Source organism: Syngnathoides biaculeatus, chromosome 9 (assembly GCF_019802595.1).
Source record: "Syngnathoides biaculeatus isolate LvHL_M chromosome 9, ASM1980259v1, whole genome shotgun sequence".
Lineage (NCBI taxonomy): Eukaryota > Metazoa > Chordata > Actinopteri > Syngnathiformes > Syngnathidae > Syngnathoides > Syngnathoides biaculeatus.
This window is the reverse complement of record NC_084648.1, coordinates 21,877,893-21,895,542: the sequence shown is the minus strand read 5'-3', so window position 1 is coordinate 21,895,542 and position 17,650 is coordinate 21,877,893. Positions and strand designations below refer to the sequence as shown.

General features: G+C 43.7%; 1 protein-coding gene and 1 long non-coding RNA gene across 7 annotated transcripts in view; one reads left to right on the top strand and one right to left on the bottom strand.

Annotated features, from left to right (window-relative positions):
* kdm2aa (lysine (K)-specific demethylase 2Aa) overlaps positions 1-14,340 on the bottom strand; it is a 170,403-nt gene extending 156,063 nt beyond the window's left edge. For 3 of the 5 annotated variants that reach the window (XR_009796597.1, XM_061831213.1, XM_061831212.1), the window contains exons 1-2: positions 9,325-9,366; positions 4,307-4,445 (exon numbers count right to left, since the gene is read on the bottom strand). Coding sequence is in view for 4 of the 5 variants with exons in the window: in XM_061831213.1 (XP_061687197.1) it covers positions 4,307-4,445; positions 9,325-9,351 (166 nt within the window). In the remaining variant the exon portion in view is untranslated. Of the gene's footprint in view, positions 1-4,306; positions 4,446-9,324; positions 9,380-9,517; positions 9,532-14,261 lie in introns of those variants that run through there. The other 2 variants (XM_061831210.1, XM_061831211.1) reach the window with 2 other exon arrangements.
* Positions 12,753-17,650, top strand: part of LOC133506767 (uncharacterized) — a 5,871-nt gene continuing 973 nt past the window's right edge. Inside the window, exons 1-4 of one of the 2 annotated variants that reach the window (XR_009796598.1) lie at positions 12,753-13,782; positions 13,897-14,247; positions 14,337-14,612; positions 15,521-17,650. The exon at positions 15,521-17,650 is cut by the window's right edge and continues 973 nt beyond it. This is a non-coding gene — a long non-coding RNA (uncharacterized LOC133506767). The remainder of the gene's footprint in view (positions 13,783-13,896; positions 14,248-14,336; positions 14,613-15,520) is intronic. The other variant, XR_009796599.1, reaches the window with a different exon arrangement.

The following is a 17,650-nucleotide window of genomic DNA, read 5'->3' as shown; positions in this document are numbered from 1 at the left end:
TATCCACGGAGGGGTCAATTGTCATTGCACTGGTTTATAAGGGGAACTGCGAACAGGTAAGGGCAATCTGTATATGACACACTCCTAACTGTTCTAAATGAAGAAGATTGCATCTTGCACAGCTGTAACTGAATATCTGTTGTTCTTTGTTCTTGTTAGTTTGTTCTTTGTTGTGAATGTCGTACCAGGGCAGCACAGACTACCAGTGTGTTGTTACACATTTGTCCAATAATGCTGATTCTGATCAGGCTTAAAACTTTTCCAAACAAATATGAGTGTTTATTGGAAGCAGGCCTGGGCAAACGTTTGGCTCAGGGGCTACATTGACTTATAAATTTTGACAGGCGGGCCAGGTTACAAACAGTTGCTTACAAGTGAAAAATAAAAAGTAAGAAAAAAGGCTTTGTAATGTCAAAAGATTACCTTTATATTGGAGTAGTGCTGTTATGTTTGTCACATTTTTTTGCCAGTACATCAAAGTATGGTGTTCGTTTAGTTGGGGCAATTCTCAAAAAAAAAAAAAAAAAAACAGCTGTCAAGTGGAAGGAATGTCACTTACCCACTACAAAAAAAAAAAAATTTGGTTAGGTTTTCCAATTACCTGGTAATGTACACCACATAAATTACAGTTACATCAACATGAAGCAATAACTTAAATACAGTTCAACCATCCCTCTTCTACCACTTCTACGAGGTGGGGTTGCAGGGGCAGTAGCTTGAGTAGGAAAGCCCAGACTTCCATCTCCCCAGCCACGTCATCCAGGTCTTCCAGGGGGATCTCGAAGCATTCCTAGGCCAGCTGAGAGGACAGTCTTTCCAAAGTGTTCTGGGTCGCCCGGGGTCTCCTTCCAGTGAGATATGCCCAAAAAACTTCAGGGAGGCAGCCGAATCAATGCCTCAGCCACCTGATCTGGTTCTTCTTAATGGGGAAGAGGAGCAGCTCTAATCTGAGCTCCTCCTGATGACCGAGCTTCTCAGCCAATCCTTACGGAGGAGCCTGGACACACTGCGGAGGAAACAAATTTCGACTGCTTGTATCTAGAATCTTGATCTTTCGGTCATAACCGGAAGCTCATGACCATAGGTGAGGGTAGCAACAAATCGATGGACCGGTAAAAAGAGCTTCACCTTTCTGCTTAGCTTGTTTTTTACATTTCTATTTATAGGAACTATTCCTTAAAGAGACACGCAAGATGTAAAATCTTCATTTAAAACAGGTAAGAGATCAGTGTGTCAATGTTCCACACTGTGGAACGTCCCTTTACGTGTTCGCGGTTCCCATTACAGACCAGTGCAATGAAAGTGCAATGACAGTTGTGAAAAAGGAGCAGGTTAAATATTCTACCCACCGAGTCACAACATCTCGGGTCAAGGTCAGCAGCGTGGCATCCAAATTATGGATGGTCTTGACGGTGCACTGCTCACCCCTGCTGAGATGCCGAATGGCGGACCACCATCAACCATCAAAGCTGCATTTTAGTTGGCCAACCGATAACCATCAGCTGCCTTGCGAGTCCCACAGGCCAAAAAGGCCCGACAGGACTCCTTTTTCAGCTTGACGGCATCCCTCACCATTGTTGCCCAGCATCATGTTTGTGGAGTGCCGCCACTACCACTTGATGGTCACAGCTGCGGTAACCTGCCTCAGCAATGGAGGGGCGGATCATCATCCAGCCGGACTTGGGAAAAGGTCTGTCGGAGGTGGGAGTTGAAACCCCGACAGTTGATTCTGCAAGCCATTCTCAGCAGACCCTCACAATACGTTTGGGCCTGCCATGTCGGACCGGCATCTTCCCCACTATCAGAGCAAACTTACCACCAGGTGGTGATTGCTCCGCCCTTCTCTTCACCAAAGAGTCCCATCTGGCTACTAGTCTGATGACAATCAGTGATGAGCACAGAAATCCAATAACAGAACACCGCTGGGGTTCTGATAGGGGGGGCCGATCTTTCCAATCACACCTTTCCAGGTCTCACTCTCATTGCTCATATGAGCATTGAAATTCCCCAGGGGAATGATTGAGTCCCCAGTGGAGAGCTCTCTCACATTTCCTCTCAGGACTCCAAAAAGGATGGGTACTCTGAATTGCTGTTTAGTTCATAGGCACAAACCATAGTGAGGACCAAGCCCCCCCACTCAAAGGCAAAGCGAGGCTACCTTCACGTCCACCAGGGTGAACCCAAACGTACAGCTGTGGAGCCGGGGGGCATTAATATACCCACACTAGCCCGGCGCCTCTTACTGTCACTAACTCGAGAGTGGAAGAGAGTCCAACCCCTCTCAAGAAGACTGGTACCAAAGCCCAGGCAGTGTGTGGAGGAGAGTCGAACAATATCTCGTCGGAATATCTTGACCTCACACACCTTCCCTGCCAGAGAGGTGATGTGTCACGTCCCTAGAGTAGCTTCTGTACTTGGGGATCGGATCGCCAACATCCCTGCTTTAAGCCACCATCCATGAGAAGGTGGACCCACCTTACCCTGTTGCAGGCGCTTGCCTTTGAGCCCCACGTCCAGGCCTCACTCCAGAGGAGAGCCCCGGGGACCCCCCTTCGGGAGAAGCAAAGCTCGATCCATTTCAGTCACCATGGGAGTCTCACAGCCGTATTTTGTCTCCATGAACGGAACTGTGTGTATGCGTGTGCATGTGCACATAGGTTTGTGCACGCATGTACAAAAACGTGATAGTACTTTGCGGTTTGATGTTAGGGTCATACAGAGACACACACATATTCACACGCACACACACACACATCATTGCTCCAACCACTGTAATTTTGATGTGAAGAGCAAGAAAAGATGACAAGATTGCCCAAGTGTTTAATTGGCAAATCTGTAGGTGTGGGCAAATGCACTTACATGACATCAGCCATGCAACCCATAAAACCATCTTACAGTTCGGAGTACAATGAAGTTGAATGTTCACACTTTTCATTGTAAAAATTTAAGTGAAGTATTGTTAATCCTGGCACGGTGGAGCAGGTGTAAACCTTTGGCCTCACAATTCTAAGGACTGCAGTTCAATCCGAGCCTCGCCTGTGTGGAGTCTTCATGTTCATCCCGTCCCTGCGTGGGTTTTCCCCGGGGAATTCCAGTTTCCTCCCACATCCCAAAAATATGCATTCATTGGAGACTCTAAATTTCCCTTAAGTGTGGTTGTTAGCTCTTTTGAAGATCTGTGTTTTTTAGTTAAGGATGACCCAAAGGTTATCATTTTATTAATTAACAGACCTCGAAGATATAATGGAAAATTTATGGAGTATTTTTCATAACTGCTGTCAGTTATTTGTACCGAGTACAACTATTTTGTCATAACAGGGGACTTTAACATTCATGTTGACAATAACATGGGAAAAACATCCAATGACCTTTCTGCAATACGAGTCACGTTTGACCTCTCTCAACATAATAAAAGTCCAACTGAAACTCAAGGTCACATCTTAGACCTGGTAAGGATGTTGAAATTCTATCGATTAACATTAAGGATGTGGCTATTTCTGACCATTTTTGTGTATTTTTTGAATTACAGATTCTTCCAAAAGTTCAAAAAACCTCTATCTTTATTATGAAAAGGTACATAAATGAGCGTACTGCCATGTCGGAATGTCCACTTTTTGTATGTGTTCGGTTGGACATGTTGATACCGTTTTCGGTCCTATCTGCAGAGTTACACTTTTTTCAAGCCATGCCCGTCTGAAACAGTTTTTGATTCCAGCATCCTTGTCAATTGCCCTCGCTCGATCTTCATCCTTTTTTTCTAACACTTTCGCCATCGTAAAACTATAAACGCAACGCTCAGTTCACGCTATCCAAGTCCCGCGCGCCATTACTTGGCTAACTAACAAGTTACACTGCGAATTCTGAGAACCGAGAACACATGTACATGGCAATGCTGAAACTCTGTTAACCACTGACACGATTGGATCGTTGTACTGTATAACTCTTATCCAATCGAGTAATCTGTCGCAAACAAGTTTTAATGTTTATGTCGCTAAATGCAAATATTTACACTACCGACCAAGTTAGAACGGCATATGATAGTCGTGCTTGTGCTAGCACTAAACTGAACTTGCAGATCGGAGCCCACCACCGAGAGGCAGGCGCACGATACCCTCCCCCCCTGAAATTTTCTCAACGGATTTCCGCTTATCTCGAGAATGGTCATTTTGGTCTGAAAAAGTCGGAAATCCGCCGATCAGCGGAAAGTTCTAATCCCTGGAGGAGATAATTAGATTTGTTTTAGAACACTTAACAAAAATGAAATGTGTTGCATGACAGAAGGCCTGAATCGTTTTTATGAGTGTACCTTTTCCTTGCATGCGAATAATCCTATCAGAGTTGAACCTTTGGCTGTAGACCTTTTCCTCCAGATCAAACATTCTTCTTCCATCAATTTCTTCATCTGAGATTACGTCCTCTTGGTATCGCCGCCTGGTACCAGACCGCTGAAGCGAAAAAGAAATCTTAGTTTAAAAAAAAAAACATTCTATAAAATTCAATGTATGTGACAACTAAAAACAATTACAGAAAGATGTACAGTGTAACAGAATTAAGCACATATTCATAGCCCCCAAAACAAATTAGACTAACTCATGAGGTGTGAGTAATCAAAATGATCAAGTCACACAATGTATCATATGTTGGGAGAGGGAGTTTAGTGAAGCACTAAACCCCAAAAGAACTACTGTTTTTGTATCCATAGCAGAAAGACTGAGGCAGGCATTTGGTATTAGCTCACAGAACTCCCAGGATTCACTTTTTTTTTTTTAAGATACCACATAGCTGTACCTCATCTGCAGGTATTGCAAAGCTCAAACCCGCCTTCACTCACCATTTCTGTCATCAGCGACAACGAACCCTGCTACAACTCCAAATTCTTAAACTTCATCATGGCATGATATTTCATCCACACAAGCCCTTGTTATCTACAAAGTATCAGATTTGCTTCGAGAAAAAAAGGGATCACACTCCTAAGCCTCCCTGGTCTATTCAGGGTTGCTGGAGAGGAGGATCTGTCATCTCAGATTCAGTAGAAGCAATGTGGTTTTTGTCCTGGCCGTGGAACAGTGGACCAGGTCTATACCATCGGCAGGATCCTCGAGGGGGCATGGGAGTCCGCTCAGCCAGTCTACATGTGTTTTGTGGATTTAGAGAAGGCGTTTGACCGTGTCCCTTGGGGAGTCTTGTGGGGGGCTCTTCGTGAGTATGAGGTACCAAACGCTGATACAGGCTGTTAGGTCCCTGTACAACCGGTGTCATAGTTTGGTCCGGATTGCCGGCAATAGGTCAGACTCGTTTCCGATGAGAGTTGGACTCCGCCAAGACTCACAGATTTTGTTCATAACTTTTATGGACAGAATCTCTAGGTGCAGCCGAGGGGTAGAGTGTGTCTGGTTTGGTGGCCTCAGCATTGCGTCTCTGCTCTTTGAAGATGATGTGGTTCTGTTGGCTTCATGAAGCAGTGATCTCCAGCTCTCACTGGAGCGGTTTGCAGCAGAGTGTGAAGCAGGTGGGATGAGAATCAGCACCTCCAAATCTGAGAGCATGCTCCTCAGTTGGAAAAGGGTGGCATGCTCTCTCCGGGTCAGGGATGAGCTCCTGACCCAAGTGGAGGAGTTCAAGTATCTTGGGGTCTTGTTCATGAGTTTGAGAAGAATGGAGCGGGATATTGACAGATACGGACATTGTATCAGTCTGTTGTGGGAAAGAGGGAGCTAAGCCAAAAGTCGAAGCACTCAATTTACCAGTCAATCTACATTCCAACCCTCACCTACAGGCACGAGCTGTGGGTCGTGGCCGAAAGAACAAGAACCCAGATACAAGCGGCCGAAATGAGTTTCCTCTGCAGGGTGTCTTCTTCCCTGAGAAATAGGGTGACAAGCTCAGTCATCCGGGAGGGGCTTAGTGTCGAGCCGCTGCTCCTCTACATTGAGAGGAGCCAGATGAGGTGCCTGGGGCATCCGATCCGGATGCCTCTCTGGTGAGGTGTTCCGGGCATTTCCCACTGGAAAGAGACGCAGAGGGGGACGACCCAGGAAACACTGGAGAGACTATGTCTCTCGACTGGCCTGGGAACGCCTCGGGATCCCTCCGGAAGAGCTGGAAGAAGTGGCTGGAGAAAGGAAGTCTGGGTATAGCTGCTGAATCTACTGCCCCTGCGACCAGACTCTTGAGAAGTGGTAGAAAATGGATGGAAGTCATACTGCTGCATCTAAAAGTATCAATTGAATATGCTTATTACAGATATTGTTTACAAATGTATGAGTATTATTTCACCTGCCGTTTATATTTGGATATAAGTAGGGATATACAGTAATTCCTCTCTACTTTGCGGATCACCTATCTCGGATTCAGTTCATCGCGGATTTCTGCCCCCCCCCTCCAAAAAAGAAATAATTTACCCCTACTTTGCGTTTTTTTTTCCACTTCTTGCGGGTGGGTCTGGCACCAATTAACCACGAAAAATGAAGGATAACTGTACAGTAGAGGCGGCAAGGTGACTCAGCTGGTAAAGTGTTGGCCTCACAGTTCTTAGGACCCGGGTTCAATCCCGGGCCCGCCTGTGTGGAGTTTGCATATTCACCCCATGCCTGCGTGGGTTTTCTCGGCGCACTCCGGTTTCCTCCCATATCCCAAAAACATCCAACATTGAACACTCTAAATTCTCCCTAGGTGTGCTTGTGAGTGTAGCTGTTTGTCTTAATGTGCCCTGCGATTGGCAGGCAACCAGTTCAGTTCAGTCCACCTCCTGCCCGTTGACACCCGGGATAAGCTCCAGCTCTCCCTGCGACCCTAGGAGGTAAGCGGCAAAGAAAATGGATGGATGTACAGTAGAACGTTCCCATTTGATTTTGTCAAATGAATGTGGCCTCCTTTGTCGGCGTGGTGTTGTAACACTACAAGATGGAGTTGCATTGAGTGATTTGAGAGGGACAAATAAAGATTACACTAAAGGTGCAACTGCATCCCAAATTTATCATCTGTACACAACTTACCAAAGGGTATTTGGACTCAGGTATACATAAAAATTGCTAATAGCCAAATGAGAGTTTGTCGACTGTTAAGTGATGTGTGGTTTATTTTGCCACTCAAACATGCATAGGTAAAAAAAAAAAGTCGAGAATACAGTGGAGAAAATAATTATTTGAACACCCTGCTATATTGCAAGTTCTCCCACTTAGAAATCATGGAGGGGTCTGAAATTTTCATCGTAGGTTCATGTCCACTGTGAGAGAATCTAAAAGCAAAATCCAGAAATCACAATGTATGATTTTTTTTCACATTTTATTTGTGTGATACAGCTGCAAATAAGTATTTGAACCCCCGTCTATCAGCCAGAATTCTGACCCTCAAAGACCTTTTAGTCCGCCTTTAAAAGTCCACCTCCACTCCATGTATTATCCTGAATCAGATGCACCTGTGTGAGGTCGTTAGCTGCATAAAGACATTTGTCCACCCCATACAACCAGTAAGACAAACTTGTAACATGTCCAGGAACAAAGAGCTGTCCAAAAGCACCATTGTATAACTCCACAAGGCTGGAAAGGGCTACGGAGAAATTGCCAAGAAGCTTGGTGAAAAAAGGTCCACTGTGGATCAATCAGAAAATGGCTAAACGGAAAGTTCCCCAGCTTAAACCAGCACATATCAAGGCCTGTCTTAAGTTTGCCAATGACCATTTGGATGATACAGATGAGTCATGGGAGAAAGTTTTGTGGTCAGATAAGACCAAAATTGAACTTTTTGGCCATAATTCCACTAACCGTGTTTGGAGGAAGACGAATGAGCTCCATCCCAAGAAAACCCTCCCTCCTGTAAAGCATGTTGGTGGTAGCATCATGCCTTGGGGGTGTTTTTCTGCACATGGGACAGGACAACTGCACTGTATTCAGGAGAGCATCACCGCAGCCAGGTATTGTCAGTCAAAGCATTGAAGATGGGTCGTGGCTGTTGTCTTTCAACATGACAATGACTAAAAGTACACAGCCAGGAAAACCAAGGAGTGGCTCCGTACGAAGCATATCAAGGTTCTGGCGTTACCGAGCTAGTCTCGAGACCTAAACTCAATAGAAAATCTTTGGAGGGAGGTGAAACTCCGTGTTTCTCAGCAACAGCCCAGAAATCTGTCTGATCTAGAGAAGATCTGTGTGGTAGAGTGGGCCAAAATCCCACCTGCAGCATGTGCAAACCTGGTAAACAACTACAAGAAATGTTTGACCTCTGTAAATGCAAACAAAGGCGACTGTACCAAATATTAACATTGGTTTTCTCAGGTGTTCAAAATAGTTATTTGCAGCTGCATCACACAAATAAATTGTTAAAAAAAATACATTGTGATTTCTGGATTTTTCTTTTTAGATTATCTCTCTCACAGTGGACATGCACCTACGATGAAAATTTCAGAGCCCTCCATGATTTCTAAGTGGGAGAACTTGGAATATAGCAGGGTGTTCAAATACTGATTTTCTTCACTACAACTAGAGCACCTAACAGTAACTTGGAGTAGTCAACATTTATGAAATCTGAGCTGGGTGGGGTTTTAAACAACATCAAGAGACTCTGCCAGGTCTATGTCTAGAAATGTCTCTCTTCCAATGATGGACTTTTCATGTACCATCTAATTAGATGATCCATCAATTTTCTGTACAATATTTCAACAAATTTCTCACGCGTGTAATTGCTCTTTCGAGAAATTATAAAGTCGTGATAAAACTAAGACACTTGTTTTATTATCATCGGAGGTAAGGGAGTGAGGGGTGAACAACTGGTACGGTGAAAAAAGTTAGTATACAAAAGTATACATTTTAAAATAGGTATTGTTATCAAAACTACATATGTGAATCACTTTGACAGGCATGTGATTTGGCTGAATGAAAAAAGACTGAAAAATAGCCGAGGGTCTGGGGGCTGCAAGGATGATCAAAGCATGATCACCAATTTTAACGCGCAAGTTTTAGAAATTTTATTATGAATGAAATATATCGAGTACATCGGGGTGGCCAACTAGTCAGAGAGACAAAGAGCCACTTTTTTTCCTGAGTTACTGCAAAGAGCCACATCATACACATGGGTAAACATGAACATCATCTTTTAATCATGTATGCACACATACACAGACCTCTGCTCAGCCAGATCTAATGAAAATAACCACACCAACATGATAATATCAGTAATTTTCAACAGTTAACATTGTGTGCACTGTCTCACACACACACACACACACACCACACACACACACACACACACACACACACACACAAACTCTCAGTTCAAGGCAGTCCACAAACAATAATAGAATAATTTTCAGTAACATCTTTGTCTTACTATGCTGCTTAGTGAGACTTCTGGCATTCCTTATCTTGAACAATCCTCTTCAAATCTGTCCCAGTGACAACATGTCGACTGAAAATGCCAGATCCATAATCCACTCGATGTCTGAGAGCTTGAGATAGTCCTTGTCCTTCTCTTCCATGAACAGTTTCACAGCATCCAAAAGCTCAAAGAAGCGAGAGAGTACCTTGCTTTTTGACAGCCACCTCACAGTGCAGTGCAGCGGCAGGTCACCTGGCAGCCCTTGGTCCAGCTCATCGATGAGATTCCTGAATTGCCTGTGGTTAAGCACATTTGTGCGGATGTAGTTGAAGATTTCCAGATTTTCGCAGGCTTCATGACGCTCCATTTTAGTTTGTCGTCTCCAGGAGCCAAGATTTCAAAGGCATCAATGAGGCATTTTTTAATGAAGTCCCATTCATTGTATGGCTTTTTAGCCCGTGCTATATTCCAAGCCAGTTGATATGATGCAAGCGTTACGGTCTACGAGTGTTTCATAAATTTTTGGAAAAACTGCACTTGCTTTTCTGCCTGGCTTTTCAAAGTGACCAACTTGTTCTTGCGAAGTTCAGTCCCTTTTGGAAATTTCTGCTCGATGTTAGGGTGGAGTGAGCTGAAGTGATGCTGAAGATTTGAAGCTTTGAAATGCGCTAATGCTGCGTGACATATAAAGCAGATTGGCTTGCCATTACATTCAACAAAGAAATATAAACTCTCCCACTCTGGCCAACACGTCCTGTGTTCTTCTTCATATTTTTGTTTGGCTGGGCTTTTTCCCCCTGCCATTTCAAGAGGTAACTTGACGGAAATTGTTTACAAACCAAATGATGTCACGCCAAAGATTCTCTCGTCGCTCGTTTGACGTCACTCAAACAGGCTTACATGGTCATTGTGCCATCTAGCTGAAGGGGGAGTGAATGACAGCGACATCCAACCATTTGTGACGCGTGTCATGTGAAAGCTCCTGAAGAGCCACATGAAACTAGTTAAAGAGCCGCATGAGGCTCGCGAGCCGCGGGTTGGCCAAGCCAGGAGTATATCGATAAATTAATGATATTCTGTTTTCAAAATGTACACAATATGATTGTTGATTATTTAGGTGCATACCTTTACCCCAAAAAATTGCAAATACAAATACAAATTCAACTGACTAAATTACTAGAAGTGAAACTAAATTGAATTCAGATTTGCATCATGGCATGCAAGCATGCTTTCCTAACGTGTACATCGTATCCATTCAAAACATTTTAATTTGTATTTGTAAATGATTGAAACGCATGTATTTGACAATTATTAATGTCATGTTTCGTTATCAGCAAATAATACAGACATTTTTTAGAAAGTAATTGCTTCTGAACTGTCACCTCATTATTGACGACGCTGTTTGCAACTGGGGTTGGTTGTTTCAGTTGATCTTGCCTCTCAATACCGGTAGTAGTGATGTAAAGAAGGGATGAAGTCCATAAAGTTTCATGGCCTTGGGTTGACATCCAAATGTATCAGCTAAGGGAAAGTTTGTTTTCCTTGCTTCCAGTTTGACGTGTTTTTGTTGTTTCTCGTCAACTACCAATGCACAATGCTTTACCAGGTCGATCGATTTTGTGAATGAAGTCACTGAACAGCGTGGTAACTTCTTTCTTTCCAATGGGATCGACGATTTCTCACGCCATCCAATCCCATCGAAACTTATTTTTGACTTTCTCCTCCCTGCCAGTGGTACGACAGCATGGGCCAGCCAGCCTCCCAGCCTGACCCACCTCCGGGTGGGGTGAAACAGTGGCCCACGCCACCACAAACGGCAGCCAGCGCACATCGACACATTAAGGATCCCTGACTTTATTAAGTTATTATGACGCGGTTCTTTTGTCACGCTCTGATGGAAGGATTATGTCGTCGGACGCGGAGTTCTAGAATGTTCCTATAAGGACGAGGATGGCTGTCGACAGAGCTTTTTATTAATACTGCTGTTTTCGGACAATTACAGGGACACTCCACTGCCTTCCCAGTACATTCGCTGGAAATAACATTCGCCTATTTGGAAGATCGACTACGGTGACTATATGTCGTTTGCCTAGTTAGCTCGTGTTACACGCTACTAAACTGTCTTTGTACTTCTATTTTGTGATTGTTTTGTGTTGTATTGTGTGTGATTAAATCATCTTAAACGGAATACAAGTGTTTTGTTCTATTTTGCCTGTTTTACCGAGGCCATTTATTCTAAATTCACACGTAACGTGCTAGAAACTGTGAGACAAATTAGTCTCCCCCAACCAATTTTCTTTTTTTTTTTAAATAGCTCTATACACACCTACCTGTCATTTGTCATTTGTCTACCTGGTTCACTGCGTTGGATCCTTTTTCACGTGCACTTAAGAGTTTGCGACAAATGTACAATTGTGCAGAGGTGCATCTGAGAGGGAACATTGGTCAAGACAACACAAAATAAGCAACGCCTTTCAATATCTAGGTATGTCTACTCGTAATAAATTTTGTGTTATTTTTCGTGCTCAACTGTGCAGATTTGAAGTGCGATGGTGCACAGGCGCATACACGCCCGTCAAATAACAATGGCTGAACTGATATACGGCAACATTCTGAAGTGCTGTGAACAAACGGATGAGTCCATTACGGATGATTGTTTTTGGTTAACAACATATTAAATTTTATGTTGAAGGTGTCAGTGGTACTTTCAGTATGACATTATTCTGTCATTAAAAAAAAAACGATCACATGAGCCCAATGACAAAGTTTTACATCGTTTTGGGCGGAGGAGTTGCAACATGGGTAACAAGGTGTTGACATAGCTCGTCACCAAAGAATTCGGCCCAAGAATAATTTCAATGCACATACCTTCGGACACTATATGACAGAAGGGCATTTGATAAGACCCCAGGTGGAGGAGGAAGTCTACCTTCTCCATTAACTTGCAAGAAAAGCGAGTCGTGAACATGGAACAACAAAGACAATTGACAATCTGTGTGTTTTGTGACGGGGGGGGGTGTGGGGGGGCATTGACGAAGGATAGATTATTCTTCTTCTTCTTTTCCTTTCAGCTTGTCGCATTAAGGGTCGCCACAGCGTGTCATTTTTTTCCATCTTAGCCTATCTGGTGCATCTTCCCATCTTCCTTTCTAACCCCAACTACCCTCATGTCTTCCCTCACCACATCTATAAACCTTCTCTTTGGTCTTCTTCTCGCTCTTTTGCCTGGCAGCTCCATCCTCAGCACACTTCCACCAATATACTCACTCTCTCGCCTCTGAACATGTCCAAACCATCGAAGTCTCCTCTCTCGAATCTTGTCTCCAAAACATCCAACTTTGGCTGTCCCTCTAATGAGCTCATTTCTCATCCTATCCAATCTGCTCACGCCAAGCGAGATCCTCAACATCTTCATTTCTGCTACCTCCAGTTCTGCTTCCTGTTGTTTCTTCAGCGCCACCATCTCTAATCCGTACATCATGGCCGGCCTCACCACTGTTTTGTAAACTTTGCCCTTCATCCGAGCAGAGACTCTTCTGTCACATAACACACCAGACAGCTTCCGCCAGCTGTTCCAACCTGCTTCTTCACTTCCTTACCACACTCACCACTGCTCTGGATTGTTGACCCTAAATATATGAAGTCTTCCACCCTCGCAATCTCTTCTCCCTGTAGCCTCACTCTTCCCCCTCCACCTTTCTCATTCACGCACATATATTCTGTTTTACTTCAGCTAATCTTCATTCCTCTCCTTTCCAGTGCATGTCTCCATCTTTCTAATTGTTATTGTTTTTCCACATGCTCCCTGCTTTCACTGCATATCACAATATCATCTGCGAACATCATGGTCCAAGGGGATTTAAATCTAACCTCATCTGTCAGCCTATCCATTACCACTGCAAACAGGAAGGGGCTCAGAGCTAATCCTTGATACAGTCCCACCTCCACCTTAAGGCCAGAGAAACACATCCTTCCCAACGAGGAAGTAAGTCAGGGATGAGAATGACCAATTTGGAAAAACACTGAAAATGTCTGTCGATGGGGGTGTGTTTGAGTTTCCTCCTGGATATTTTTTGCTCCTATCGGAACACAGAGTGCACAGCACTTTGCCGGCCGGGAATGTCCACTTTTTGTATGTGTTCGGTTAAACATGTTGATACCGTTTTAGGTCCTATCTTCAGGTTACACTTTTTTGAAGCCATGCCCGTCTGAAACAGTTTTTGATTCCAAAAGAATAGAGCGAAACTGTCTGTTTTACCGGCTGATTTCTCACTCGCATTTTTAGCTAACAGTGAAATATCATTGAAAAGCAGACAGCAGGGCTTCAAGTATAAGTATTTATATGTGCCCCACGATCGACAGGCAATGAGTTCATGGTGACGCAGCCTCATGCCCGAAGATAGCTGGGATCGGCTTCAACATGACTCTTGTGAGAAGCGGCTCAGAAAATGGATGGGTGGATTTGAAGTGGTAAGGTTTTTTTTTTTTTTTTTTAGACAATATATATGTATATATATTCGTCTCAATGCATCTTTTCCACAAAAAGCTCATTTTCTCTGTTTTTTTCTTCTTTTTTATCCACAGAGAGGAATTTTGGTAGAAGTTACCTGTTTTCCACCTCAAATTACTGCTGAACAGAAAAGTGTAGAAACATTTTTGTTTGAAAGATGGACGTCTCAGCTTTCATTTGGTGTGTGTCATGTATATATAGGCATAGAACACAATATTCTTGTGCCTTGAACGGTTGGTCAAAATAGTCTAAAATGGCCGGGAACGGGAGGGAGGGGTCCTCTTTTGAAAAACGGCTGATTGAATTACTGTACTTAAATAGGGAAAACAGCGGTTGAAACGCCACTCAATATGAGTAATCACGAGTGAGACTTTCGAGAGACAATCAACGGAAGAACCAACCATACTTTGTGAACACTTAAGAAGGTATATAGTCTTACCCCCATGTTCTCACAAGATGTTGTTTTTCTTCTTCTTTTTCTTCTTCTCCTTTTTGTTCTTCTTCTTCTATGTAGTTATTGCACGTGACGTCACCTTTTTTACGGCGCCATATTGCCGGTCAAACAGCTCCTCGACATTGTGGGAGACATTGAACCGGAGAAGAATATTCACAATGCCCGAACCAGTTGTGCTGTTAGATATCACAACAGACGAGACAGATCTTCAAAGAGATCATTCCATAGAATACCAGCTGAAAAGACCAGAAAAAAAATTATTAATTTCGGCAATTAAACGTGATGGATGGTGCCCAACCAAATACACATGCCTGTGTAGCAATCATTTTATTTCAGGTATGAATTATTCTTCTCAATCTCAAATTACCAAGACGAATTCATAATGGCAAATTGATTTATTTGAATAAATAAATTAACCGTATGTCGCAGAGAGGTTTACGGAGGTTAACGTGTGGCCCAATACATAGATTTCCGCTGACGCAACCACAATCCCAGGATTCCCTTGTCCGCCATCTTGTGTGTCAGAAGCAAGTGAAGCATTAATGTCAGCTGGCTGCCAGGCCTTTGTTTACACACTTATCTCCCTCATGTAGGCCTCTGAGTAGTCAGACTCCGAGTCATTCCCGTCCGAAAAACCATCCCAATATTCAACATTATTGACAGCCACAGTTTCAAATTTGTATGGACGTATTCCTCCGTCTTCCCGATCAACCTATACTTCTTTCTTAATCAGATGAGGATAAAAATCAGCGCTGACAATAACTGTGTAGGAATGTAACCGAGCCTCAGGTTGGGTACATGACATGTCACATCCGCGCACGTAAGTCATGTGACTCGCCAAAATGTCAGCAACCGGTAACATTCAAAATTGCCGATATAAACAATCTTAAATGATATCTGATGAAAATCTTTATTTAAAAGTTACAGTACCAATGACATGACCTATCTGATACATTCTTATTTTGCACAAATTCAATGAGTGGCCTTCCCCTTTAAACATGTACAAGATTTCATAAATTAATTTTTTAATAGGTAGAATTGTACAAAAATTGTTATTTCACTTCACAAATCAAATTTAAACTGATGAGAATCTTTATAGTGGGGTTGAAAGTCAATACACAACGTGGTCTGAAATCTTTATGCTTAATGACATAAATAAATCCAGAGTTTAGTAGTATTCATTATTGTGTGTTGCATTAGCAAACTGATGTTTATTTGTACTGAATATTTCAATTTATTTGTAGGTTGTAAAGCTGATTTGCGCCCTCGCTTAACATGGGAGCTGAGCATTAATCACCTACTGATTCTACACTGAAATCTCAATCTGCCAAGAAGCGATATGATCTGTCTAGAGACCTGGAACATAGGAGAAAGAGGTTTAGAGCGGCAGAGGCACTTCTGGATTTACAGAAAAACAGTCCAGGTGTTACAAGAAGAACACATCCTGTGCAAGTGGAAAGTGAAGTACAGAATGATAGTGAAAATGATGATGATTTTTGTTTTTGTTAATGAAAAAAAAATTGTATCTGCAAATCTAGAAATAATTTTAAAAAAATGAATAAAATCATTGTGCTGAATTAGTGGAACGAAGCAATGGGACAGTGAAGTCTTGATTAAGGAAAACTACATTTAGTAAAACTGCATATGAAAATAACGCCAACAGATAAAGGATTGTTCCCATTTGAAATAGTATCTAGTAGATTAGATTAGATTAGATTAGACTGTCCATGGTAGAGCGCCCAGTGCAGCAGTCAGAAGAAAATACTTGAAGTGATTGGGTGAAAGAGATGCTGCTAAATAAAACTGTAAAAGAAGCAAATGATCTGCCGCCTACTGTGCCTTCTTCACAGGTGCTGTTGGTGTCCAGTGGTGATTGGGTCCTTGGATGGTCCACTCCCATGGTGATAAAGATAGATCTATGGGCATGAATCATCATAGAGCAAGGACAATCCCACCTCTCCAATGGACGCCAACGCCTGGTACTCTTATGTGAATATGGTGTCCCTCTGTGGACAACCAATGACAGATCAACAAGTGTGGTGAAGCTGGAACTACTCAGATGCCCCGCCATGAAAAGAAATGTGCAGCAGCGACGAGTCCGACAATGCCAGCAATTCCACCTACTGGTCCCAGACTTCATGCCAGGCCAGGAGAGGATGCAGAGAGAAACCATCTGAGGTCTTCAGGACGGACCTGATCACCACCATGAAGGTGCATGACTCGTACCAGCTCAACGCAGAGGATTACTATGTACTGGCCGATCCATAGAAGCAGAAGCGAGAAAAAGGGTATCCACGTGCCCGTTAGCCCGCAGTCCATCCCGGAGCCCGTGGCCCGGGTGCTAGCTGACAAAAGCAAGGATGTCATGTTCATCAGACCCAAGAAGCTGATCCGCACATCTGCCACCCTGGTCCTCAGTTATGTGGACATCAGGACTTTGGCGGAGGGTGTGTGTCAACACGACCTCAACGAGGAAGATGTCACCTGGCTGCAGGTCATTGACGAGGAGTTTGCAAGGTTTCCCTTCTTCCACTGGATGAATTCGCCATTGAGTGCTAAGCACCGTTGTCATAACAACATGACACACACTACCGAGACACAGTAGGGCCTTGGTATCGAGTACAACGAGAATGTGGTGTGCGACGTGCCAGTTCCCCAATGGAGAGGACGACAACGAGATGGTGTTCTGCAACAAGTGCAATATCTGCGTCCACCAGGTATCCTGCCAAAGTGCCAGTTGTGCCCGAAAATGGGCGATGCTATGAAGCCCACCCGCAGTGGAACCAAGTGGGTCCATGTCAGCTGTGCCTTGTGGATCCCAAAGATGAGCAATGGGAACCTGGAGAAGATGGAGCACGTCACCAACGTGTCGCACACTCCCAGCAACAGTCTCCACTCCGGCCTGGAGAGACCATCATCACTCAGAACGACAATGTCAAGGTCAAGTACTACTGGCCCAAGCACTCGGGCCTTAAAGGCAGTGACTCTGTGGAGCGGGACTCCACCACTGAAGTTGAAAATGAGGAAAGCGTCGGGAGCAAGACAAGCAAATTGATAGGAAAGGTTTGAAGGGACAATAAAGAGGACATGGCTGCCCTCGGCTTCATCCCTTTCGCCTCATCGTCCTTGTGTCTTGTTTGTAAATGTGACCCGCAGGAAAAGCGTGTCAATGTCCGGAAGATGAAATTGCAAGAGATGGAGGAGGTCTTCCACCACTTTGTGGACACCGAGAAAGTGGGCCGTCACCTCAAGATGACACCCAAGACAGTTGACTTCCTGTACCAATACTAGAAGCTGAAGCACAAAGTTAACTTCAACCAGCTCCTGCTCATGCCTAAGAAGGACGATGAGGACACCCTGGCCAGACGTGAACA